Below are 24,533 nucleotides of genomic sequence, written 5' to 3'. Positions count from 1 at the left end.
AGAGCAACTCCAGGTAATGGGAAAAGCCAAGGATGAGATTCTGACCTAAGTAAATAGCTCGGGTCTAGAACAGTCAACGTCTGGATCCATCTAGGTCAGCCTCGTAAAACAGCTGTTTAATTATAGGACCAAAACCGGTGGGAGGCTGTGGCTCACAGGCAGAGCTTTAGTTTTCTTGAGATGTGAAGGCAGCTGAGAAGGCCGTGGAGCCATCCTGGAAGGTGACGCAGGAGCAGCGGGAGCAGCGTGCTTTAATCCCTGCCTCAGTGATATCAGAACTCAGGCACACAGCATTTGCTTTTCTAATGGCAACACTCGTCATTTTTCCATTATAGGTGCTTTGAATCAGTGACATTATGTCCACAAAACAGGAAAACTACCACCAAAAAAATTCTCCTGAGGACAGCTCTGAGCACTGTCACTTGTTAATAACTTGGATTAACTAGGCTGGTTGCCATCTGGAACGCGTGTGGTTCGGGGTTGGTTAGATGAATGCTGCTGTGTAGGTCAAAAAACCTTTCTTCACTTATTGTATGCTTGTGACACATTTTTCCAAAAATGCTGTCTCACGATCAGGTGTGAAATAAAACTTCTGCCGCCCATACTTTTACTTTCTCCTCTTTCCGTTTGCAAAGGGAAGCCATCAGGTTGCCCTGGTGACCTCTAAGATCTTAGACAACACTGTCTGAATAGTCAGAAGCCAGAAGCGATTGGAATACCCTTTTGGAATGCCAGATGGCTGGTAGGGAAACAACCTTATATTCCAGCTGTTAGAGGCCTTATATATTTCATCGTCATCCAAAGGCAACTAGTTCTCATTTGACTAGGTACACAGTGAAGGTGTCATCAACATTATTAATTTGTTGGAATTTAATCTCTTTAATGTATCTGAAAGCTGTAATAAATTAGATAAGTGATGTCAAATACAGTGAGGAAGAGGCAGGATTCTGACGCAAGCGTTTTTTTCCTTTTAACATTTGTGTTCATGGTTTTATTATCTGTGACAGCTAGCTGACAGGACTGGACCTTCTCTCACATCCCTCGCCTGGGAGGGGTAACAAAGGAGAGAGGACAGAGCTTTGCTTACGAATCACTTGGCTTCAGTCCTGCATCTAGCAGCAGTGTTGCCACTTGGTGGTAGTTAGGGGGGCGTTGGTCTTGAGAGACCTGAGCTGAGAGGCTCTACCAAGTTCTACCCCACAGAGCACCGATTTGTAACTGGATGCCAATGATTTTTGGTTGCCGCATGGTAGGTGCTGAGCCCGCGACGGAGGTGTGCGGATTCTTGGTGCGTCTCTGCCCAGCCCTCCCCGGCGCGCCCCTCGCCTTGCTGCTGATTGACGTTATTCACCTGTTGCGGAGCTGAACTCACAGCTTGCCAACTCTGAAAGAGAAGCTGCGCTAGATGCTAATCTAGCAGTACAATGTAGTATACTTTGATATGAGGCTGCGTTTCCTCGCCTCCCTGTCTACCAATTCGGATGACATCTGTTTCATATTTCCCCTTGATAGAAGTTGTGACACATTACAACATGCAAAGCCTGGCTGATTCCTAAAGCGAGCTTTACAGAGGATGCGTTTATGTGAAAAAAAATTGCACTCGGTACGTGAAGGGGGCCAAGCTCCCCTTGGAGGTGAATCCAGTACTTGTAGGGAGTTGTTCCAATTACTGCTCGAAAAGCTGGATCAAGGTCGTGGATGCAGCCGTCTGTCTTAAGAGGATTTCCAAGAGAAATCAAACAAACACGTTACCTGGACAGTTGGAGGGTCAAGTTTGTTATGTCACCAGAGTCACAGCAGCCTGAGAGGGGGACAGGTGAAATGTTGCTCGGAAATACCTTGAGGGGCTGAAGGAGATACATCATATACCCACGGCTAACACTTCACAGAGAGTGCATACATGTAAATAGGCTTTACTCGTGTGAGTAAGCCTCCTGGGGCTGCATAATAGACTGTGTGTGGTGTGTGTCTCCTTCAAAATGATAATAAAGCTTTCTAATTGGAAGTATTTTAAGTCTAGACGGTAGTTCTGTCAGTGTTTTTCCCCTTCATCTTTTTTTTCCTGCTTCTGAACGATTTTAAACTGACAGCCCTGGGGAGTGATGTTTTCTCTTATCTATAGGAGATGCTTGGTATGGCAGGGTAAGGCATCCCACCTTCCACTGGAAGGACCATTGGATTAGGAGTTTGTGCTGTTGTATAGTATATTCTGTGTGTGCCATTATACAACGCATGTGGGGAAAAAAAATCCATATTAGCAGGGATGTCTATACTCTCCCACATCTTCCCCCTACACTCTTCTTTAATGGTGACACCAGACTGGATAATAAGAAGCATCTTGTGTAAAAAAGAAGGGAATCTCAGACAAGGCTTTCAGAGTTCATTTTGTTGGCAGCTTTTTAAGTGGAGTTTTTTAGGCTCTTCAGTTTCAAATACCATAATACTTTTTGAGTTAGTAACTGAATTACGACAAGCTTTCTTGATATGCCAGGTTATAATCCTTTAGTGGTTTTGTTTATTTCAGAATATAATAGGAAGCCGTATCAATTATCATGACTGTATAAATGTTGTTCCTCTCTACTAGAATATTCATCTTGAGACATATCATCAGATGTTACCTGTTCTGACAATCACGTTTTTGTGCCATTGTTGGGCAACAGAAACAAAGAGAAACAAAATGTTAAGAGTGTAAGGGATAAAAGAGTGTTGAAACTGTTGTTCTTTTCCTGTCTTTGGAATCTCTGAGATCTTGAATGTTTTATTCCTGGCTGTTATTTTGTTACCACAGTGTGAATAGAAGTCATTATCTGTAAACATTTGAAAAGAGAGATGATTTTCATAACTTTAAGTCCTACAAAGGATTCTAGTAATCTGCTATGTGCATGCCAAGGTAAAGCTCAGCCTTTCATCTGGTCTGATCCCACCCAGTCAGTGTAAAACGTTCCTTTGGTGAATGTCTAAGGCATACAGTATCTTTTGTGAGAGGCAGACAAAAACGAAAATAGGAAGCCTGGCCTTGAAGACAGCAGCAGGGGAAGGTGTATTATAAAGAGAGATGTATTTACAGCCTTTGGGCCATGCTCAGCTGGTAAAAGTTTATTTTCGTAAGTTTTCAAAGCAAGCCTTATGTTTTATTTTGGTCTGAATTAGTCATTGGATGGGATCTTTGTCCAGATCTGCTTTAGTCTCCTATTGCAGTGACCTCTTCCAGTAGCTGGGGACAGGAGACTCGCGTCTCTGTGCATTCTCAGCAGTTTGTCAAGAATTTTCTGCTGAAGAGCTTTTGAACTGGAATATAAAATTAACAGGACCATTATAATGAACCAAAATGCCAAGGAGGAGTCAACGTGAGATGGGCACAACAGTTACTATTATTGTTATTACCAGTGTAATGTGAGTGGGGTCAATAGGGGTGTATATTGTTTTCTGGTTCTGTTGTCTTGATTCAAATCAGGGCTTTTGTGTAACCTCCATGACATGAGTTGACAAGTCCTATTCTATCTTCTGGTGAAAAGTGAAAAGCTGTTCATAGCGTGGAACCCACCCCACTCACACTGAGGGTCTGACTTTTTAAGATGCTGAGCAGCTGTGTCTTGTTCAGACTCAACGGGAATTGCAGATTTTGATCTTAAAATCAAGCATTAATATTTCCTCTTAAGCAGTCTGAACAGCAAGGCAGGTTGTCGAGTGGGTTATGCCATACTGAGCTGCCTTCTGTGCCCCAGCGCTGGTCTCTGCAGGTCAACGCTAAAGGAAGGGACGGGGAATTGTCAGCATTGTAATGCAGCACGTATTAAGTCTTTTTGATCATTCTGCTTTTAAGGACGCAGGACAGGACTGGGAGACAGGAGGACTCGCACTGTGGAGCTGTGTGGGGAGACAAGGGCAAAAGAAGTGGAAGTGGACTAAAACAGCAAGAGGGAAACCCCTTTTGTGGGCACTGAGTTGTGCCATGCTATTATTAGGGAAGATGCATAATACTGGCAGACAAGCTCTTTTTCTGTCCTTGACAGGAACAGTAGCAATTTCTTATTTACCTCTTGCACAACGTCATTGTGATTGTGTTTGCCAGTTGGGTTGAGAAGCTGGATCCAGAGGACGTTCAGAGGTAACTGCTGGATTGTACGCGAGCTATGACAGACCCTGAGCCAGGCTCCAGCTCTATTTCAGTCACTGCTGTCCACACTGTATTGTCCATTAAGCCCCGTCAGTGCGCACAGCACCACACACGTGTCAAAGAGCTTCTGCCAGGCTTGGAGACTAAACAAGATGTGAGGAGAAGAACCAGAGAAGTCCTGTGCGTATGCTAATGTTTTCTGATGCTGCAGTTTTGAGTAGTACTGTCACTTCCATATTTGTGCATGCCATTCATTTGCGTAAGGATTAACTCATACTCTGAAAGTCACAAGTGATGTTCTCAGGATGTTAATGCACTCAATTTTTATGTTCTCCATAGGGTATTTTTCTTTCATCTCCCCTATGAATCCATCATGGAACGACTGTCTCAACGGAGGATTGATCCCGTCACTGGGGAAAGGTTAGCACTCATGTCTGATGTTTAACAGTTTTCAAGACTGCCAGTGAGATGAAAGCACCAGGTAGACTTCATAGAAATCTAAGGAAACTCAGAAATATTGTACTCTTGCTTAGGGAGTCCTTAAAAGAAAAGTTAAAAGTTTCATAGCTACTGGAGTACCAACCTGCTGCAGCAAGCCCCTCTTCTCAGAACAGGGCATTTTAAAATCGTGGAGCCTGACATCTACGATAGCAAGTAGCTCAGGTCTGACATTTTAATGGTAACTAAATTGGTTGGTAAAATAACACTGAGGGAAGAGGTCTGGAATCTAGCCTAAATGCAGATGGTTTTCAGACAGTCCCATGGGAATTTTGAAGGCTTCCCAGCTGGGGAAAATGGAAAAGTTGCTGCATTTTACTTCCCCCAGCTCCTGTGATGGTTCTGTCTGCTGCGAGATATTAATATATTTCCTGCTTAGTAGAGCAAACTCGTTTGAGTGACTGAGTCACTGTAAGATTGGGTTCTCAAACGCGGCGGTTCATCTCACTGGGAGTCATATCACCTTGTTTCACTGGTGACCTTCAGGTTTACTGTCTTCTCCACCCGTGTTTTTTGGGGAACAATTAACAATGAAATGTCTTCTTAAATACCTGCTGGAATTGGTGTGGTTTTGCAACTTCGCTTGTGCCCTGTTTTTATGATTCCCACATTTAAATTTTAAGCCACTATTTTACTTTTCTAATGGTTAAATGCATCCTATTGAATCAAAGACAAATGCTGAACCCTCAGATATTAAGGCCATAAATACTGGATTTGTCCCAAAGTGATGCATGATTATTCAGACATCTCGCTCGAGGTGCAACATTAACTTGTGACAGCAACAGTGATTTGCTGTAACTGTTCTCTTTGTTTTCGTAATAAGTGATGCAGTTGTTCAGAAGACATGAACAGTATGAAGCAAATCATTCACTCACACATCTTTGCATTTCTTATCGTTAGGATTAGCCTTTTCAGTATCTGCTCCAGTTAACACGCTTCTTTCTTCCAAACTCTGGGTTTTATTCCTTCCAAATTCATTGTGAATTGAATTGTTTTAGATGCTGAGTCTAATCCCCGGCATTACGATAAACCTGCACCACTGGCTACAGTGCAGTGAAGAGGGTGGCCTTTAGCTGTGCTCTAAATAATCCTAATGTGGAATGAACTCTGTGTCCGCATCATGGTACCAGCTGGAGCTGTAATGCGGTTCTCTGCAGAGACACAGAGACTCCGCTTCTCTCCTCGGCTCTGCTTCTATCCCAACAGTTTCAGAAAATTTGGCCGTACAGGAAGACGAGTAAACTGGTTTTCTGTTAAGGCACAGGAGACATTTACTCAGAAGTAGAATTACCGTGGCAGGCCATTTAAATACATGTTTGCAAAAGAGCTTTTAGTGAATGTTGGGAGCCTTTGGCAATGGGGAAACATTGTCAGAATTCTTTTTGGTGTCGCTGTCGGGGCAGGCTGCGCTGGACTCCGGCACTGCTGCAGGACTCTGGTGATGCCAATCCCCAGTCCTGCTGAAGCCCACTGACTAGTTGGGTCAACTACAACTGTGAATTCAGGGAAGCCAAATTCTGGCATTCTGGAAAGTAGACAATTAGAAATAACCAAAACCTACCTCCGTGAATTAACCTCTTTTTATCTTCAGCGACTATAAAAAGATGGTAGCAATTATATTCTACCTGGTATCTGCCCAGAAATAGAGACTGAACTGGAATACTTGTGTCTTCTTAACTTCTTCCAGTGATCTTTAGCAATAACAGTATTAACCCTACTTGTAGTGGCCTGTCAGGAGGAAGAGCCTTTCAAGCTGGAGCTTGTGGCGATTTGGAGACTGTGTCGAGGAAGGGCTGCGCTTCCGCTACCCTTCTGCCGGTTGCTGGAAGCACTCACCCGCGTGCCTGCTAAAAGGAAAAGGAAGTGCTTTCAAAATTTAATATTGGTGATCCCAGCCGTGTTGCTGCACTTTTGAATCTTGGCAGGAAAGTCCCCAATGTCTGAGAGTCTTAAACACATTTGAAGTTACAGGTCCTTCAGCAACGCCTGGACACAGGGCTGTTTGGGCTCACTGATTCAATGCAAAGAAAGCACTCAAAGTTTGCCAGTTTTTTCCTGACTAACGTTCAGCATCAGCATAACAGTAAACTACAGCAAAGATTTTGAATAGATGTTAAGGTTTAAAGTTAGGCTTTTTTAGATGTTTTTTTAAGGTAGAGATCAAAGATTACAAGTAAAACATGTTACCTTGGGACTGGATCTGGAACAGATCTGGAAATGCTTCTGAACCTGAGCACTGGGCATGTAATAGGGATTTCTCCACACCCTGTGCGAAGTGTACAAACACTAGCAGCACTCTCTCTGTGTCACCTCAAGAGGAGCTCTTGGCTTTTGAGTATTCAGGGTTCTTGAGAGGAGGAATGACGGATTACTTGCCCTGAAATTTCCAATCATTCTTTTAAAACCCCAACCTAGAGTAGAAAGAGGCACTTCCAAGGAACTGTGATAGGCAAAACCAAGGAGTATCTTAGGAAACAGCCACTGTGTCCTCGACTTGAGCTGAAGCAGTGGCATTTGTATCTCATCTCCAGATACCACACTACATTCAGACCAGCACCCACACCGGAGATCCAAGCCCGTCTCAGGCAGAACCCTAGAGACAAGGAAGAAAATATTGAGAAGCGCGTGGAAACCTATTACAGGAATGTCAAGGAACTGGAGGATTTTTATGAAGGTGCCTTTTATGTCAATGCTGACCAAGACCCTCACGTTGTCTTTGAGTTTATAGAAAGCTGTATCATTAAGCCCCTTCCATGCAAAAAATTAAAAAGCTTATGAAGCACAGAGAAAAAAAACCCTATGTTTTACAGGAAATTTTTTTGGCTTTTGTTTTGTGATCCAAGGTGTGAAGCACTGTGGCTAGGGAAAGTCCTGTGTTTAAGTTTTTCTGATTCTGTGTTTGAGTGAATAGTAGTTTTGCCTTAACCATGTAATAACCATGAAGCCAGTTTGGAATATTAAAGCTATTAGATGTGTTTGTGTCTTAATTCGCTTAGCGCGCTCCACCAAAACTGCACAGGCATTACCTGTCTACCTCACCGTCACGCTCAGCTGCAACCAAACACAAAAGCAAATAGAAAAACGAAGTTTGCAGCACACTTTCCCCAAAGACAGCTGCAGTGTTTTGAGGCCGGGGTGTAGAGGCTTTTACTCCCTTGTTAACTCAGATTGTTTAAAAAGTTTTGACAAAACAGTCACTCTGCAGGTGCGCGGGCCGTCCCAGTCACCCTGTTCTGCAGTCCACCCCCGCAGCTGGGCAGGAAGACTCAGATCAACTGGAAAAAGTATCCAGAGCCATAGAAAACTGCTTGCAGGTTCATGGCTTTCAGAACTTGATTAAGGACATAACGAGCTGCAGGAGCAGATAGGTTACTAAATCCTGTTTTCCTCGGGGAGTGAGGCTCCCTGCCTGTGGCTGCCCTGACTGAGCTGTGGCAGGGCAGGTTGGTGCCCAGGTTGGTTGTTTTTTTTCTGCTCTGGCTGCAGTAAAAGCTCAGGTAAGTCTTTCTTAACTGGCAAATCCTTGATGAAAAGCGCAGTGCTCTGTTAGCTAGCTCAGACTCTGGCTGTGGACATGCACGTTCTTAATGCTTCCAAGAAAGGGGTGTGATTTGTTGTGATTCAGAGGAGTACTGAGTTTGATGCCTCTATTATGTCTCCCTCTGTTTCTCCTTCTGGTGTGAGTGTGAATTCCCCTTGACCAGGGGATGGGGAGGAGCTTCAACTTTCTCCTGGAAGCTTCTGTGTTTGGGAAGATGCAGGAGGCACATGCCGCCTCCTTTCTGAGAGGACGGGCCTCCAGAAGCCTTTTGGTTTTAGATGACTTCTCTGATGCTATTGCTGCAAATAAGTTTGTGTCTTTGTTGTTGTCTTTGATCGTGTGCGCCTAGGTCTATATGGAGTGCTGTAGTGATACGCATGCCAAATTCCCTTCTCACACCTGCAGAGCCAATTCAGGTGGGAAGACCCTGGTTATCCAGATAGCTCTGAGGATATTGTGTTATTTTGGGAGAGTTTAAGGTCAGAATTTTCAATACCTTTAGGGGGGTTTGGTGAATGGGAATTGGACGTTCCAGCCTTGAGGGCAGCTTTAAACATCTCAGAATAAATATCTTTGAAATCTAAGAAAGCCAAATCCTCTAGCACCAGCAATGCAAGCTGAGTCCTCTGTGCCTCTTGTGCTGAGAAATTCCAGCTCGTAGCATCAGGCTGAGGCAGCGGCTGCTCCCACGGCACGGGTCCAACCACAAACCTCATCTAAAGCTGGGCAAGGGCATTTATAACAGTCCGACCTGTTACAAATGTGCTGTTTGGTAACCTACTTGGGCAGCTGTTTTTTATGCTATCGCTATAAAGATATGCTGTAGCATTCATGCGTAATTGGGAGCCCTTCTATTAATAATACATGGGAAGCTCATCTTGCTAATATCACCTTCATCTGAGTGTTTCTACTAAATATTTTGATAGATGAAATGGATAGAGAGTGTATTTAAATACTGTTTGTACTGCAGCTAGGGTACAAAAGGGACAGTGCATCTTTAATTAGACAGGTACATCTGCTTAATTAATTTAGCTGTAAAGCCCTTTTTCCTCTTCATTCTTTCATCTATATGCGGACGCTATATTAGTTCCGCTCTGCTGGTTCCATAGAAACTGAGAAAAAGAGCTCGTCTCATTGAGATGCGCTTGGCATGTCTGGGTACGGAGTCTCAGGTCAATGGTCAACCCCCAAGGGTTTGCAGCAGGCCTGAAGTGCAGAACGTAAGGGTTAGCAGAACATGCTAATACTCATGTAGAACTCTCCCTCAGAAACAACTAAAACAATTGACATTCATTTAATTACTGTAAACGAAACAGCCCCTGCATCACTTTGCATAGTAAAGCCTGTTAATACCAAAAAGGTTCAGTGGGTGGAAGAAGGAATTAGGCTTTTATAATTGGAATGCAACACTTGAAAAGCAATTTGGTAACTACGCTTGATTTTATTAGCATCTTATTCTGGCAAAACAAAAGTTGAGCAATGAGAAAAACAAGGTGAAGAGGAGGTGGTAAGAACGCAGCAGGGACCAGACGTTACTTATTGTACAGCTTGCCCAGTTCTGAAATGGACATCTTTTATCACTCTGCTTTCCGAAGACGCTTTGCACGGAGGGCTGCTTGGAGGTTGTGCTATACCCTATATATTCTGCTGTTAATTACGCAGTTCGGCAATAAGATGAGTATGTTCCACAAACTTTTGTGTCCACCTGCTCCAAACACTAGATCCTTCAGTGCACTATGGTGGAAGGATGCTTGAACACTGCCAAGCAGGAGACCCAATCCTCCAGCATCGTCTCTGCGGGGACCCCCTGTAGCTCTTAAAGATTTCCCCTGCTGACTCCTGTGGTTCTTTACGTTTCCCTGTAAGGCTTGGGTGCTGCTTGGGTGATGATGCCAGCACAGAAACCTTAAATGTAGCTGGGTTTGCCACCATCCACTCACAAGGTGCTGAAGAAGCTGTGGGACTGTAATGAAGGAAGGTCCAGCAGGGCGGTCGTACAGGTCCTGAAGGTTTAGTTTAGAGCAAAGACAGGCTTGGCAGGTTCCTGTGCCTCAGTTCCGCTTCCCAGAGAGGCGGCTGGAGCCGAGCTGAAGTCAGAGCAAACTGTGGTTATGACCCTGTAACCGCCCATCTGTGTCGCAGTTGCCAAAACTGAACCTGAAAGGTGACTCTTGCCTTGTCATACAGAAAATTGTCTATTCCCCTCTATGAGCAGGCTCTCCTGCGTTATTCTCCTCTTCCTGCAACAAGAACTATTGATCCTATGGAAGAAAAGGTGATGTCAGGCCCCTTTCATCAGAGAAAGTTGGTTCTTTAGTGTAATTGTTTTCTGGAGCTGGAGTTCAGGAGGACTGGGAAAAGAGGGGTTGAACCTATGCCGGCGAGAAGGGAACAGTTGTGTGGCTGAAGGGCAATGTCAGACCCCAGGTCCTCTCCTATGCTTTACCACTGGTGTTCTGTGACACTGGCCACAGTGAGATTTTTATTAAGCTTTTTTTTTTTTTTTTTTTTTTTTTTTTTTTTTTTTAAGTGTGAAGTTTTATGCTGAAGGACTGACTGCTTAACTACACTGCTCTTTCTTGCCAGTCTCAGCTCTTGGCACCCCTACGTCCCTCCCAGGAATTAAGTCCCTTAAAATACAGACATTACAAACAAGTACTTTATTTATTTATTTAGAATTAAAAAAAAGGAGTGGGATTACAATGGTACTGTTGCAGTATACAAAACATACATCCAGGTTTGCTTCACGTTTACAAAATGTGCCATATACACAGCATTAATATTCACAGCAACTTTGTCAGACCCTCCCATGAACTAAGTTTCAAAGGAAAAATCCAGAAACTAAAGTAAAACTCTGCTTTTCATTCAGCCTGACGACTGCGTGGTCAGCCAGCTACAGCACTCGCACCCCAGAACAGAATTAAAGTAGCATGAAGAGATCGACTCGATTAGCGGAGCAATTAAATAATCCTCTGAACAGTTCCATGTGGATGGCTCCTGGGTTTTCCCTTTTCAGGGCCGGCCTCCTAGTTTCGTGTTAAATAAGAATGCCCCAGGGCTGGCACAGCCCTGGAACGCCTGCTGGAGGCTCTCGGCAGTGCATGAGTCCTCCTGTGATGAAGGTGCTGCAAACTTAATATTTGGGTTGATTGAGCCACAGCCTAGGACAGCACAGGGAATTACTACTCCACTTTCTGCCCCAGACTGTAGTGTGGTTAATGCAAGTAAGTGTCCCGTGTACCAGCTGCATTGCAACAATGGAAACAACATCCACAGGCAGCTGTGACACTCCTGAGGTCACTGCCCAGATGATGACAGCGCAGCAGGCGTTCCAGGTCTTTTCAGTGAAGAGTGCCAAGAACTGAGTTATCATTAAAAAATAGTGACGGAATAAGAATATTCCACCTGACACGAAGGGTCTGGGAACATCTCCAGTGTAAAGTATGAGTTAGAACTGAGTACAGCCGAAGATTAGCACAGACAGAAAATCAAGTGAGTGTCCGTATACAATGCGCTCCTCTGTTAGAAGTGAAAACTAAAGCTCTGTGGGCATTGCTGTACACACGTACTACCCTCTGCAAGTTGTGAAAAACTGTCCTGGATTGAGACTTCCAGGAGAAGGCTCGACTCCATTGTGTTAAGACTCCTTCACTGTTGAGAGGTAGGACAGGATTCCAGGTGAACAGAGCCAAGCTCAAGTTGTTCATTTACCCACATAGAGGAAAAAGAGCAGCTTTCCAACCTGGTACTTACTAGCGGAGCTGTAAACTAGCAGGTATCTCCATGCAGACATTTGTACCAGTTCTGGCTAAAGAATAAACTCTGCCCATTTTGATGTAAATCTGGAGTATAACCAGCGTAATCTGTGCATTTACAGGCCTCGTAGAGAAAGCTTCGCAAGGGAATACAAGAACGGGGGTGGATGAGGACAGACATAGTATTAGTAACTACTTTGAGCATTTCACCTTTATTTACTGAGAACCCATTAACACCTTCTTCCAGTTAATTTAGATGCTTACTATAAATCTGACTTTTGCCATGACTACCAACACTTTGAGGCTGACTGCTATTGCCCTTACTTCCAGCTGCAAAAATACAAAATAGTGCTCTGCAGTAACAAATTGTGAAGTTTATTGTTAAGTGTCGGACTGCTACTAACTACACACGAGGTGACTGCCAGAAAGAATTCAATAAACAGCATGAACTAGGCTGTAAAATGCCAACAAGCGTTTTAGCATGATTGCCAGCAGGAAGTGGGCACATGGTCTCTTGGTGACGTATCCTGCTCCACTCATGCAGAAAGGCAGACTAGGGAGAGTGAAGAGGTACCTCCCTCCTCCTGCAGCCACTGTCCTGCCCCCTTGAAGATAATCTGTGGGTAGGTACATCTAACTGGTCTTGCACTTCTGTCTCGAACACAAAATTTAGATGTTGTCAAAAGAGCAACAGCTTCTGTGATTAACCCCAATCTGCTCCACAGAGCGGAGATGGGCTCTCTTCCTCGTTCTCTCCCACCTGTAGGTGGCAACTGAGACTCCAGCAGCTGTGCCTGCGAGGCTGGCCACTGCTTCACAAACTGGGCAAGTCATAAAGCTGTATTTGAGAAACTAAACTTGTACAAACAAGTCTCCTGTATATGTTAGTTGAGGGCATAACAACACAAGTGTGATTTGTTAGCCTGTAACAGGACTATAAATGTTTGCATTCAGTTATGTCAAGAAACCCTTAATGAGGATAGAATAAATGGTGTTTTGCTGCCCATAATTACTGACATTAGCCAGCAGAAATCCTGGTAAATTTTAAGAAGTCAGGGAAATACTTATTGCCTGTATGTATGCATTAGCAACCATATTTCCTCTCTAGAAATATACCATAGGATTAATAGGATGGGGGAAATGTACAAAAGGAAAGGCTGATTGAATGATGAAGTCCCCCGCCCACAGCTGAATTGGGGTAAAAGGCAGCAATGAGTTCCACTGTCAACAATTCCAGAGCAGGAGGTGTAGTTTGGAGACCCAAGACAGAGTCCTCTTGACCCCAAGCTTTCACCTTTGTTCCAATAATGGCATCTAGCACCAAGGCACTAAGAAGCTGTACAGTCCAGAGATGTTCTGCTTATCCATTGAACCTGGATTAGCCTGGATTTCTTCATCCCAGTGGAGGAGGGATAAACTCCTGTTACAAGCACGAGTAGCAAATCTTAAATATCAGAAGCTACTTATCAAGGACAATGACAGATTGGCTTCCGACACAGAACACAGCATCTCTGGCTATTAATTCTCAGATGCAAGAACAAATACCACAATCCTTTAAAAAAAAAAAAAAAAAAGGCAAAGCAGTGCATCGATAACTGCTTAGTCTCTCTGCTGAGGTGTTGCTCTTCCTCTGGAGATGAGGCACCATAAACAGCCACAGTGTTTACCACCACATGGCGAAGCAGTTAAGGAGAGCCTTCAACTATTCACTTGTTTGAGACATCTTGCAAAACTTGGGGCAAAAACTTATCAAGAAAAATTCTGATTTTGTGGGATTTATTCTTTCAATACTTCACTTTGTTTCTCAAAACAGACTGGGCCTTAATGTCAGATAGCTCGGCTATGTATTAGTTTGAGAAGGCAGCTCTGTTAATGGCAAAATACCACGAGGATCTGGCAGCAGTTGCTTGTACCTTCCTCACCCACTCGCCTTCCCTGTGTGGGATGAAAGCAAGGGTTTTCATTAGGACAACGTGAGGGATAATGCATCAAGGTGCTGCTGCAGCCCTGCAGGTTGTAACACTACTCCAACAGGAGTGGGACTCGCCTCTACTTTCCCAAACTGCAAGTCATGAGTCCAAGACAAATAAAAGGGTTCTCAAAAGAATTCTCAGCTGCTAGCTAGGCAGAAAAATCCAGTAAGATCAGCATCAGAGGTTAAATGTTACTGGTCTGAGGTATGCTATACTACTCAAGCCTACACTAGTTAAAAATACACTTAGGGACCAGTGATGGTTTAAAAAAAATTAAATCACAATACCTCTTTACCTGTTGTGAATGGGTCGGGGTGAGAAGTGAAAGCTTTGTGCTAAAGGATCTCCACTGGCATGCAGACAAAGCCGACATCATTGGCTCTAAAATTCCATTCTCCCAGCAGTCATAAATCAGGTTAAATAAACTGGCAATGATACTGAGTAGCTACTGCCTTGAAAGACAAGGAAAATAAACATTAATGCTAGGTGTACTGGAGCTTCTATGAGTCTAAAGCATTAAAACTCAATCCAGGGAAATTCAAGATAACTGCTAGAATTAATCACCAGGAGTTAATCTCGTGATGCCATGCTGAACATTTTGGTCAGACTTAAACATTTCAGCAGATCAGGATATGAATATGGGTTCTAAGCAAATATCAAAGAAAATATTCTTTGACTTTCTTTTTTAAAAGCACTTACATGTGGTTCTGGAGAGCGGTCTCACCTTTCCCACAGTCAGGTGAATTTCTGAATGGGAATGTTTACTCCCTGATTAACTGGTCAGGACTGCCTGGACAAGGACTCGCAGCTTCCACTTGAAATGTTTTCTCTGCCACCACGAATAAACCTTCTGTTCAGCTCATATTGGAAACTCATGTTCTGTTCCTCCCAAACCCCATCAATGCTGGGAAGAAGATAAATGCTGCCCCAGGTATAGTACCTGGCCCAAAACTCCACACACATTAGCTGTCAAAGTTACTCTTTGTTTTACTAGATGCTATCACAATCTACACTTTCTTTGCAGACAACTGAAGTAATTTCAATATTCAATGCACAGCAATAAAAAACTAAACATTTCTTTAATACAATTATGGTATCACTTCCAAGGATATTTACAAACAAGGCTAATTATTTTACAGATGAATGTGCTTCTGCTGTTCTAGTCTACTATATTAATATTATTCTCAGTCAAAGCACTATCATGCTTAATGCATGAAACACTGAAAAGTAAGGACAGCTGACTTGTTTTAATGTAAGCTGAAAAAAAACTAGCTCCTACTAAAGGTGAAGGAACGTTAAGAAAATATGCATAGTCATTGAATCAAGGAAACCTAAGCACCAATCCACACATGCGTTGTTGGAGACTGATACTGTCAGGAGAATTCCTTGATTTCTCAGATGGCTACAGAGGACTTCACACACAATTAGGAGTGTCATGAATCACAAACAGGGCAGCGCATCTAAGTGTCCAGATCAGTAGTCTGAAGAATGTAAATACATAAACTTTGGATTATTTGACAACATGGATTTAAGTTAACAAGACAAACTGTACCAAATAACTATACACATTTTGGAGGTATTATTCCTCTAACACTGCATAGGAAGTTGAAAAGGATTCTCCTGCTCCCTGTAGGAACTAGATGCCAAAGAGAGAAAGATGTTTTTTTTTTTCTGATAGGACAGTTAGAAGGCAGACTAAATCTCTGGGCTCAGTCATGCTACATCATCAGTGTACTGATGAATCTCTTGATGAGACAGTCAGGGTTATACAAGAAGAGCTTAACCAGACTCCATGACTATCTGTGGAGACTTTACTTATGACATATTAGCCATGGTGGTGTTTGGGGGTTTTGTTAAGGTTTTTTTTACTGCATTATTATGGAAAGAGAAACTGTCAGCTGGGAGTGATTACTTGTGTGTCAAACTTCTGTAAAACTCAGTTACTGTGTGACGGAGACTCTCAATTCAACTGAAAATAAGGTAAATTGGTAATTTTTTGGTGACAGTTACACTGGAAAACATGATTCCTGTTGGTAGAGGGTTAAGTGAAACAAAAGGCATATACATTGGCAAAAGCTAGGCAGTGATTAGAAATTAGTTCAGAAAAAGAAAGTGGGGCAAGAGAGTTAGGAGCATTGGAAATTATATATATATTAGTGTTTAATCTAATTGCTATTAGTTTAATAATTATTACATTTTAAAATTATTCTTAACAATCCGTATTTGACCCAGGCAGCCAATATTACCCTACTGACTGCAATACTGTTAAAACAGCTAAGAGGCAGTTATTCTTCTAGACCTTAAGTGAAACTAATATAATGGCCAATTTCTTTCATATGGCTGTAACTGGCAAACACTTCACTCTGCAAGAAATTAGAACCACAAATTATTTTGATAGTTTAATATTCTGCAGCAAGTGCCAGCGCTTGTTAAAAAGCAAGAGACAGCACTACAAGCTGAAGCCTTCTCTACCCACCAAGACCATTCAAGAGGCAGCTCCGCTGTTCCCATCCTAGCTTTTGGGAAATCGCACAGTTGTTGGGCAGAAAGGACAGTTCACATCACACACTTAAGACTTCAGTTCCTTTTCAGTAAAAGGGAGCCTGTCCAGCTGCGGATGCTTCAAGGGGGTGCATTTCCAAACCACTTTATAAACTCACTCTTCCAGATGTACTCGTTTCTGGAGCATGGAACGGGCTCTGGACTTCAGGAGTTTCTAGAACCTCCGATGTTTTATTTACAGGGCTGTGGACAATGTCTTCCCCCTCCAGTAAAGTCTTTATTCCTGTGCTCTATATCCTTCGAGACTGAAGGGAGCTTATGCAGTACAGAAAATACTTTCAATCTTTACATAGCTTTTCTCTAGAACACAGGAGAATCACAGAATGTGCATGGTCCTTGCAATAACCTCTTGATCCATTCAGGATCTGCAAATAAGAAAACAAGTTTTTTAAAACCAGAGGTAGAGATGAATGCAGGAACGATGTCTGAGATGGACAAACTGAATAGCAATCCTGAAACAGCTGGTATAAATCAACCATACAGGATTAACTGAGAGTTCAGAGGAATCCAACACCATTTCTGCCTTGAAATTTCAAGTAATGCCAGATTAAATCCCTCTTCAGTAGGGGACAAAATTAAGGTGAAACACTTCATGCTATACCATTGCATACTCATCTAAATAGCTATATAGACAAAAATGTAAAGGATCACTATGCCACAAATGTACTGTTCTCATTTTCTTAACTGAAATGAGATCCTTCACATAATGCAGTCCTTGGTTCCTGTTTCTTTGTCTCTCTCCAATATAAGGATATTAAGTTTACAGCCTCTCTCCACAGAGGTTTAAGTTCTGTAGTTGATCCTTAGCGCTGACTGGAATACCCACGTATTATGGGGAGAGGAAAAGTATCACCTACACTTTAAGACAAACTGTTAGAGTACTCCATGGGTTTTTTTAAGTGTACCAGTTGGGAAGAAAACAATTTTCTTGCACAGCTTGTCCTTCCTCAAACTCTGAAAATGCAAAGCCAAAAGGTTGACTGGCCCCCACAGCCTGCCATTATTGTCTCTGAATGATCTATTTACTTATGGCAGGTTTGGGACCTAAGCCAGCAAGGTGACAGCTATTTCTTAACCCGTGCTGGATCGATACAGCTTGCACTGAAATAGAATGTCAACGACCCTCAGCTCTTGCAGGGCTGGATACTAATATATCCAACTTGAATATGAACTAACTGTTCTAGCACTCCAGCACAGATGATGTGTTTAGCCAACTCTCATTAAAATGTAGTATTTATATATTAATTTCTGTAGTCATTATTTTGTAATTAACATATGCCACTAATTCATGGACAAGAGGACACAGTGAAATACAGAGTACTAGTACTTCACACGATAACTGCCTAAAAGAGAAAAATCAGTGAAACTAATTCAAGTCACTTTGCAGATAAAACTTACGAATACCTAATCCTGCCCCTTTTGGCCACAGGAACAGTTTACCTTCTGGGGTTGGATGCCGTGCAATGCTGTCGTGAAGCAAACACCTCCTATATACCAAACTCTGACAGGACTGGTAGGTTAGAAAGCACCTGTGAAAGGACAAGTAGTTTTATCAAAAGGCTTGGGGTTCTGTTGTTTTGTTTTGTGACCTACTTGTATGCCCCGACTGGAGGCTGGGTTCTGTTCCCAACAGACTTTGCTTTCTGAGAGTAAGGGCAGTAATGAGCCACATTAAACATGAAAATTAGTAATTTATTAATTCAGGTAAATGAAACTTTGCCAGTCTACCCAATTACATGTGGTCACAAAAATGAAAAAGGCCAAAAATCAATATACCATTGAAAATGTTTCGTCATTGGCCAAAATATTTTAGCATACAGTAGAAGAGGTGAAGAACTTGAGGGTTCCTGCACAGGGGAAGAACCACGGTGTCTTTAAGGCAATGACTATTTAGCTAAACTAGCACATACCACCTGCTAGACAAAGGTTTTTCTTTGTGACAGACTACCAACTTGCCAAGTCTCCAGGGACAATCACCATATATGCGATACATCCATGTTGGAAGATTTCCTTTTTTAGATGTTCCAGAACTTGTCTGACTTCTCAATGTGGCTGTTTCCAATAATTTTTTGTTAAATTACTTTGTTTTCAAATGCTGAAGTAGCCAGAACAAACCCTCCTTCATGTGCTGTTCCAAAGGGTGGCTTATGCTTCATTTTTCTTTGCCTACTTTCTCCCTGCCCCCACCCTCCCCCTGTTTGAAGAAAAAAGACAATCAACAGCATTTTATTAAAAACAGTGTACTGATAAGAGAACCAAATCAAATCTACAGTGCCCTTCTCTCTTTCTCATGGAAGAGGGCAGATAACAGCCAGCAAAAATTGTAATTAACTGCAGCATGGATAACACGCTTCATGACTTTTTACTCCAACACTAGGAAGCGCATTAGGTTAGCTATCTAAGTATGCTTAAATTATCCAGAGGAGGGCAAAAACTCTTTAAGAACCAATTACCTGAGCCAAATATGTCCATTGGAGCAGACTGCCTGTTTGCGATCAGTGAATGGCAGGATCTCTTTACACAAGCTGCAGTGCTCTGGAAAAGTCTGTTTGTTCATTTTCTTTAAGATATGCCCAATCAGCACCTGGGAATACAGAGCAGTCGGCATTGTTTACAGCAAGAACAGCTGCCTACTGACAGGTGGAAACATCTCTCAGGATATTGCGATTTCAAAATATGATACAGGATGCAAAGATCTATGCTCTTCACTGAACTCAATGAAATAAAAGCATAAGAAATATAATACCTTGATAAGTATTAATTTATTCTCATTTTATGGTCATCTCCTAAAGATTTCTGTCCCACAGTAAAGCAATGCAGAACTTAAGAGCAATAGTGTTATGTTAAGCTGCTTACAATTTAAAAGTACCAAAGAAACTGGTATCATACCACTTCAGAGGATGCCACTGACCATTTTAGCAATGCTTTCATATTCTCGTGCCTATCACAATCGATATGCTAAAAAAACCCAACCTTTTCAGAAATTACCTGGATACACGTCTTCAGCAGTCATCTTAGAGTATACATAATGTTTACAGCAAAACATTTATGTGATCAAATTTGTCTTTTACATTTCGATAGATATAAACCACATCCCAAGGACCTTTAAAAAGTGACAGCAAACTGAATAGATAAAATAGAATTTGGAAGTCAGCTTTTAATCACTATAAAAAGAATAATCTTGTTACAAGATAAGAGTAGCAGCCTCTCAAACCTTCAATTCGTAGTAATTGGATGCTAGAGAAACACAGCAGTTTTGCCAGAATACTTTCCTAGTGAATTACTGATGGCCATGCTGTGTGGCCTGCTGGGTTGTAAGTCCAGCAGAAAGAACACCACACTACATCAGTAACAGAAATGTGCTTCCTTCCTCTGTCTTTCTGGATGCAATGTAAAGGTTGATTTTTAGAGTTCAAGTGATTTAAGGGCTTGGGTACTGAAAAGAACTGTTCTCTGCTCATACAAAGAGGTACAGAGACATCTTAGACATTGTCATCAAGTCTTAAGAGCTGGGAGGCTGATGGCAGAGTGTTCCCACTGAAGCTTCCTTTGTCTGATGTCTATATTCAGAAAACGTCATTGCCCAGTGCAAGGTTCACTGATCACTTACTTCCTGACACAGATGCGTATTCTACACATTGCCAGTAGTCACGATGCTATCTTTGTAGCTATACTTTTATTTTGGTAGGGAGCATTGCAAGTTTGGGAAGAGTTCCTGTCACGGCCGAGCATTCAGTTATGTTTATTTATTGTAGTTCAACAAATGCAAGCGTGCCTGAAGCTTCAGGCCATGTATGTTGTAACAAAGACAGCTTGGTTAATTGAAAGGCCTGCAAAAAGTTCCAAATCACTGGATTTAACTCATAAAGCACAGTCACTTTCCAAACCTCTGTAACTGATCTTTCCACTGGAGGCTCATGGAGCAATGACAAGACCTGATGTACCACCTGAACAGTCACAGCACTTTCAATTATAAATACTTTAAGAAGTGATGCCATAACTCTTAAAATTAGAACTGCAGACATAACTGACTGCAGGAATGCAGGAAATAGAGGAAATGCCTACTAAGTTTAGTTTTGTAGCGATGACAGATTAAATAAACTAAGCCATGAAAACAAACATCCCTCTCAATCAGTGCAAAACCTAAACCACAAACCTAAACCCACCAACAGCAGCAGAATAACTGTGGTCCTCTCCCTTGTTCTGCAAAAACTCAGGCATGCTTATTCTTTATTGTACCTGATCCAAATTTCAACATCTGTATTTACATTCCCTCCTACTCCATAATTTCAAGGAAGGACAGCTTAAGCTGTATGCTCTATAAAAGCTGACTGGCAAGGATGACATGATTACAATTCTTTTCCCACCCCAGAGTTGTATTTTCACTACAGATATGAAGGGGGGAGAAAGAAGTCACTTGTAATACCAAACCCCCAGAGCATAGAGGTGCACTTACTCGTGCTGTTCTGTCATCATAGCCATCATCGGACATTAAGAAGTCACAGACTCCTCTGGTGGGAATACTGGTGTTTTCTGTAATCCATGTGTGTAGGTAAACTTCTCCCAACACCCGTTTCATGTGTTCTCGTGTCAAGTGCATTTCTACTGCCTCAATTTGTGCTTGTATTTCAAGAAGCTTTTCTTCCATTGGCTCACGGCCTCCCATGTCACTTGACTGGGGAAGAGAATCATCTGCAGTGTCATCTATGTCCATACCTTTGCCTGTGTCACACAGGCTCTGCTTGCTGGCTTGTTTAGAAGTTCCTTCCTCTTGATCATCTTCAGTGCTGCCCATCCCAGGGGAATCCGATATCAAGATTTTTGCATCCTCGTGTGAAGGTCTCCACATGATCTCCGAGGGAGCTTTCTGCATTGACTGGTACAAAATCCTCAGGAGAAATAGCTTAAACCGCCAGAAGTAAGTAGAACCACAGCTCTCAATCTTTTTATCCAGTGCTTCCTGTAAGAATTGAGGAATATGCTTATCTTTCAAAATTTTCCAGCGTACAAGATCTGTCAAGTCCACTTGCCGGAAAAGGTTCTGAACAGAAGACTCCAAGAGCTGCGCAGCTGCCTCCTCAAAAGTCTTAAGGGTTACAAACTGAACTTGGTAGTTTTTGTTAACTGGGTGCAGACCGTTAGTCATGCCCTCTGTCGTAATAACTGCTAAGTACGCACCGCATGGGCTAACAGCTATTCCATGAGTCCTGACAGAGCCAAACACTTCCGAGAGCTTAATCAGCTGGTGCTCAAACTTTAAAGCAACGTCTGTGAATATAGGAATCAGCTGCCTTACCTTTCCATCACTGGAGCACGTATACACCGTGCCGTTCTGTTTGTCTGCAGTCATAGATACGATTGGCAAAGAATGAAGCCCTGTCACATGGGAATTATGGACATTCAGACCCGCTTTGGATATCAACAGGAGACACCAAAACACGTAAGCTCCTCTTGCAGCCACCACTAAGCTACAACTACATTTCTGGTAGGGGTGGTAAAGAGGAATACATTTGATACTATGCACCGGTAACTGGTCCATTTCTTGCCATAAGACTACAGGTTGTCTCAGCGTAAAGTAGCCTTTGACTGCTTTTAGATTGACAGGAAGGATCTTAACCGGTCCAAAAGCACTCCCTACAATAAGTCCACTCATCTTTCGGTTGTTATGTTCATATTCCCACCAAGACAACACACTTGGGGAATTTATTCCAGACTCTATGGTATTGCAAGAAGTAATTGATTCCTTACCCAGAAATGGAAGCTGAAATTGCCAAACTGCAATGTTACTGTTTTCAAAGAGTACGGCTAAGAGCACACTACCAACATCCCGGCACTCGTTGTTGTGTTTAACCTGCTGAGTGGTGCAGATTCCCGACCACTCCATGCGCACTGGTGTCTGCATGCTGTGCCGCCGTTGAAATTCAGAGAAGTCTCCTAGTTCTCCCCTGGGAGTGTCAGCCTTAGAAAGTTTGTAACTGGCTTCGTACAAACGCTCCCCATAGATTTCTGTCAGGTCCACCAGCTGCACCCACTGTAGTCTGTTGAGGTTTGCGTGGATGGTCAATCGATTGTCCATGGTTAAAGCTGCAAGCAGGCACCTTCCATTTGCGTCACACCCCAGCGGTGACCAGCTGGAATACTTGAATCCTCGCAAAGGTGGCAAGGACTTTCCTTCGGGATTGAATACTCGATCTAGCATAAAAGTTTGACTAACCGTTGGATCCACTGAACTTGCGAACTTTTCCTTACATTCTGCTACCTCCTTTTTTGGACCAACCTACAAGATAACAAAAAGAACTTTTAAATACTTGTGTAACTTTTTTTTGGAAGACTTTCCCGGAATCAATTCACACTTGAAATAGAGTATCCCCTATCACAACATACACTACACTCTTTCAATGGCTAATTAACCTCACTCTTAAAGACTTAAGCTTCATTGTTGGCCTGAATTTGTATAGTTTTGACTCTCAGCTATTGAATCTCTGTCTGCTGACTCAAAGAGCCTGTTTTCATACTTCTGTTCTCAAGTGCGTACTTAAAGGCACTTGGCATAACATTCAAATTGTAAAGCACTCGATATTTCAACCCAAAGTATTCCATATTCTTAGCACTGTTCTGGTAAAAACATTTAGACCCACAAAAAGAGAATTATTATTTAATAAAATATCCAGCCCCACTTGCCACCCCTCTGTGCCAAGGAGTGTAGAAACCCAGATGCCCCCCTGAAGCCCAAAACAGTCCCTGCTGCAAAAAATCTTCCAGCTTAGGTAGCAAACCAAGAAAGATTTCTACTTAAAATCATATTGTGATAATTGTCACCAAAGTACCAGAGCTCAAGGAATTCTTAGAAAAACTGCTAAACTTTAGATTCCCTGAAATCCACTTGATACTGGGTCATGTTATGCCCTGCCATTATTAGGCTATTCATGGTTTTTTCTCCCTTATGCTTTTACAAGGCATCAAATGCAGGAACAGTCCGGGAGGGGTGGGGGTAGGGGGGAAGCGACCCCAGGGACTCCCCCGCCGCCCGGGGGGGGACACAGCGCGGCAGCCCCGGGGCGGCCCCTCCCGGGCCCGCCGGTGGGGGGGGGGGACGACGACGGCCGGTGCCCGTCTCACCTTGAGGAGACAGGCGGCGGCGGGCGCGGGCACGGCGGTGCGGTGGATGACCATCTCCTGTCCGCCGCTGTGGACGTCGCTGAGCTGCTCCAGGACGGCGATGCTGCGGGCCGTGCTCACGGACACCCGGTGATCCTCCGACCAGGCCAGTGGCTCCAGCCCGCTGACACCGTGCTGCAGCCGCACCGCCGGCTCCCGCCGCACCGCCGTCAGCCGGAACCCTGCGCTCGGCGCCGCCGCCGCCTCCTCGACGAGCGAGTCGAGCCCCAGCGGCGGCTCCTCCTCCCCCGCCGACAGCGAGGGGCTGCCCCCGCGCTCCGCCGCCGCCATCTTACCGCCGCCTCACGGGCCGCTGGGCCCGCAGCGCGCATGCGCCGCCGCCGCCGCCGAAGCCCCCGGCTGCCTCGGCTGGGGCTGCCCCGTCGCCGCCTGCGCCGCCCCGCGGGCCTGACGGTGCGGACAGGAGGGTCGGGTCGAGCCCCGCTGAGCTTCCGCAGTGGGGCGGCTGCGGCCGGGGACACCGGGCGAGCGGCCGTTCCCATGGGGGAGCCCCCGGTCCGCCTCCCCTCCGCCCTCGCGGGCCGGGCCCGGCCCAAGGGGCGGCCCCGGGGCCCTGCGGGAGGCGGCGGGTCATGGCGGCGGGAGGGACGCTGCTCCTCAACCTCAGCGCGGCGCCGCGGGGCCGCGGTCCCGGCGCCCCTAGCCGGGTAGGTGCGGCCGGGGGAGGCTGGGGGCAGGCCTCGGGGGCCGGGGTGCCGCTGCGGGACGGCTCTCGCCCTGACTGGACCGGGGGCGGAGGGCACGGGGAGGGGGGAGCCGGGCCGGGGGAGCCGCCGTCAGCGGTGCGGGGGTTGTGGAGGAGGGGAAGTCAGCGTCTGAAAAGTTATTAAATTGAGGTTTTAGCGTGGTTGGGTTTTTTTTTGTTGTTGTTGGTTTTGTTTTTTTTTTTCCCCAAATGGGTTGATGCC

The 24,533-nt window shown here is 44.0% G+C and overlaps 3 protein-coding genes across 3 annotated transcripts in view; 2 read left to right on the top strand and 1 right to left on the bottom strand.

The window, feature by feature from the left end:
* AK8 (adenylate kinase 8) overlaps nucleotides 1-7,560 on the top strand; it is a gene marked incomplete at its 5' end in the record, with an annotated part of 73,345 nt that extends 65,785 nt beyond the window's left edge. Inside the window, 2 exons of the mRNA XM_082492435.1 lie at nucleotides 4,457-4,537; nucleotides 7,147-7,560. Coding sequence (XP_082348561.1) covers nucleotides 4,457-4,537; nucleotides 7,147-7,393 — 328 coding nt within the window. The 3' untranslated portion in view covers nucleotides 7,394-7,560. The remainder of the gene's footprint in view (nucleotides 1-4,456; nucleotides 4,538-7,146) is intronic.
* Nucleotides 7,561-16,334: 8,774 nt separating this feature from the next.
* Nucleotides 16,335-23,901, bottom strand: GTF3C4 (general transcription factor IIIC subunit 4). Its single transcript, XM_082492433.1, has 5 exons — nucleotides 23,566-23,901; nucleotides 20,903-22,723; nucleotides 18,900-19,030; nucleotides 17,887-17,975; nucleotides 16,335-16,811 (listed from the first exon to the last, which is right to left on the bottom strand). Exons 1-5 carry the CDS (start codon nucleotides 23,893-23,895, stop codon nucleotides 16,747-16,749), a joined length of 2,436 nt encoding a protein of 811 aa, XP_082348559.1. The 5' UTR covers nucleotides 23,896-23,901; the 3' UTR covers nucleotides 16,335-16,746.
* A 221-nt stretch (nucleotides 23,902-24,122) lies between these two features.
* The window catches only part of DDX31 (DEAD-box helicase 31), a 50,604-nt gene continuing 50,193 nt past the window's right edge, over nucleotides 24,123-24,533 (top strand). The window contains exon 1 of the mRNA XM_082492434.1: nucleotides 24,123-24,272. Coding sequence (XP_082348560.1) covers nucleotides 24,198-24,272 — 75 coding nt within the window. The 5' untranslated portion in view covers nucleotides 24,123-24,197. The remainder of the gene's footprint in view (nucleotides 24,273-24,533) is intronic.

Source organism: Vanellus vanellus (assembly GCF_965231255.1).
Source record: "Vanellus vanellus genome assembly, chromosome: 18".
Lineage (NCBI taxonomy): Eukaryota > Metazoa > Chordata > Aves > Charadriiformes > Charadriidae > Vanellus > Vanellus vanellus.
This window is presented reverse-complemented; position numbering and strand designations above follow the sequence as displayed.

Excerpts from the sequence above, each read along its gene's own strand:
- GTF3C4 (XM_082492433.1), bottom strand. The coding sequence starts at position 23,895 with ATGGCGGCGGCGGAGCGCGGGGGCAGCCCCTCGCTGTCGGCGGGGGAG. Across the intron at positions 22,724-23,565 it reads CCGCCGCCTGTCTCCTCAAG|GTTGGTCCAAAAAAGGAGGT; the intron begins GTGAGACGGGCA and ends GTTATCTTGTAG. Across the intron at positions 19,031-20,902 it reads ATGATGACAGAACAGCACGA|GTGCTGATTGGGCATATCTT; the intron begins GTAAGTGCACCT and ends CTGTATTCCCAG.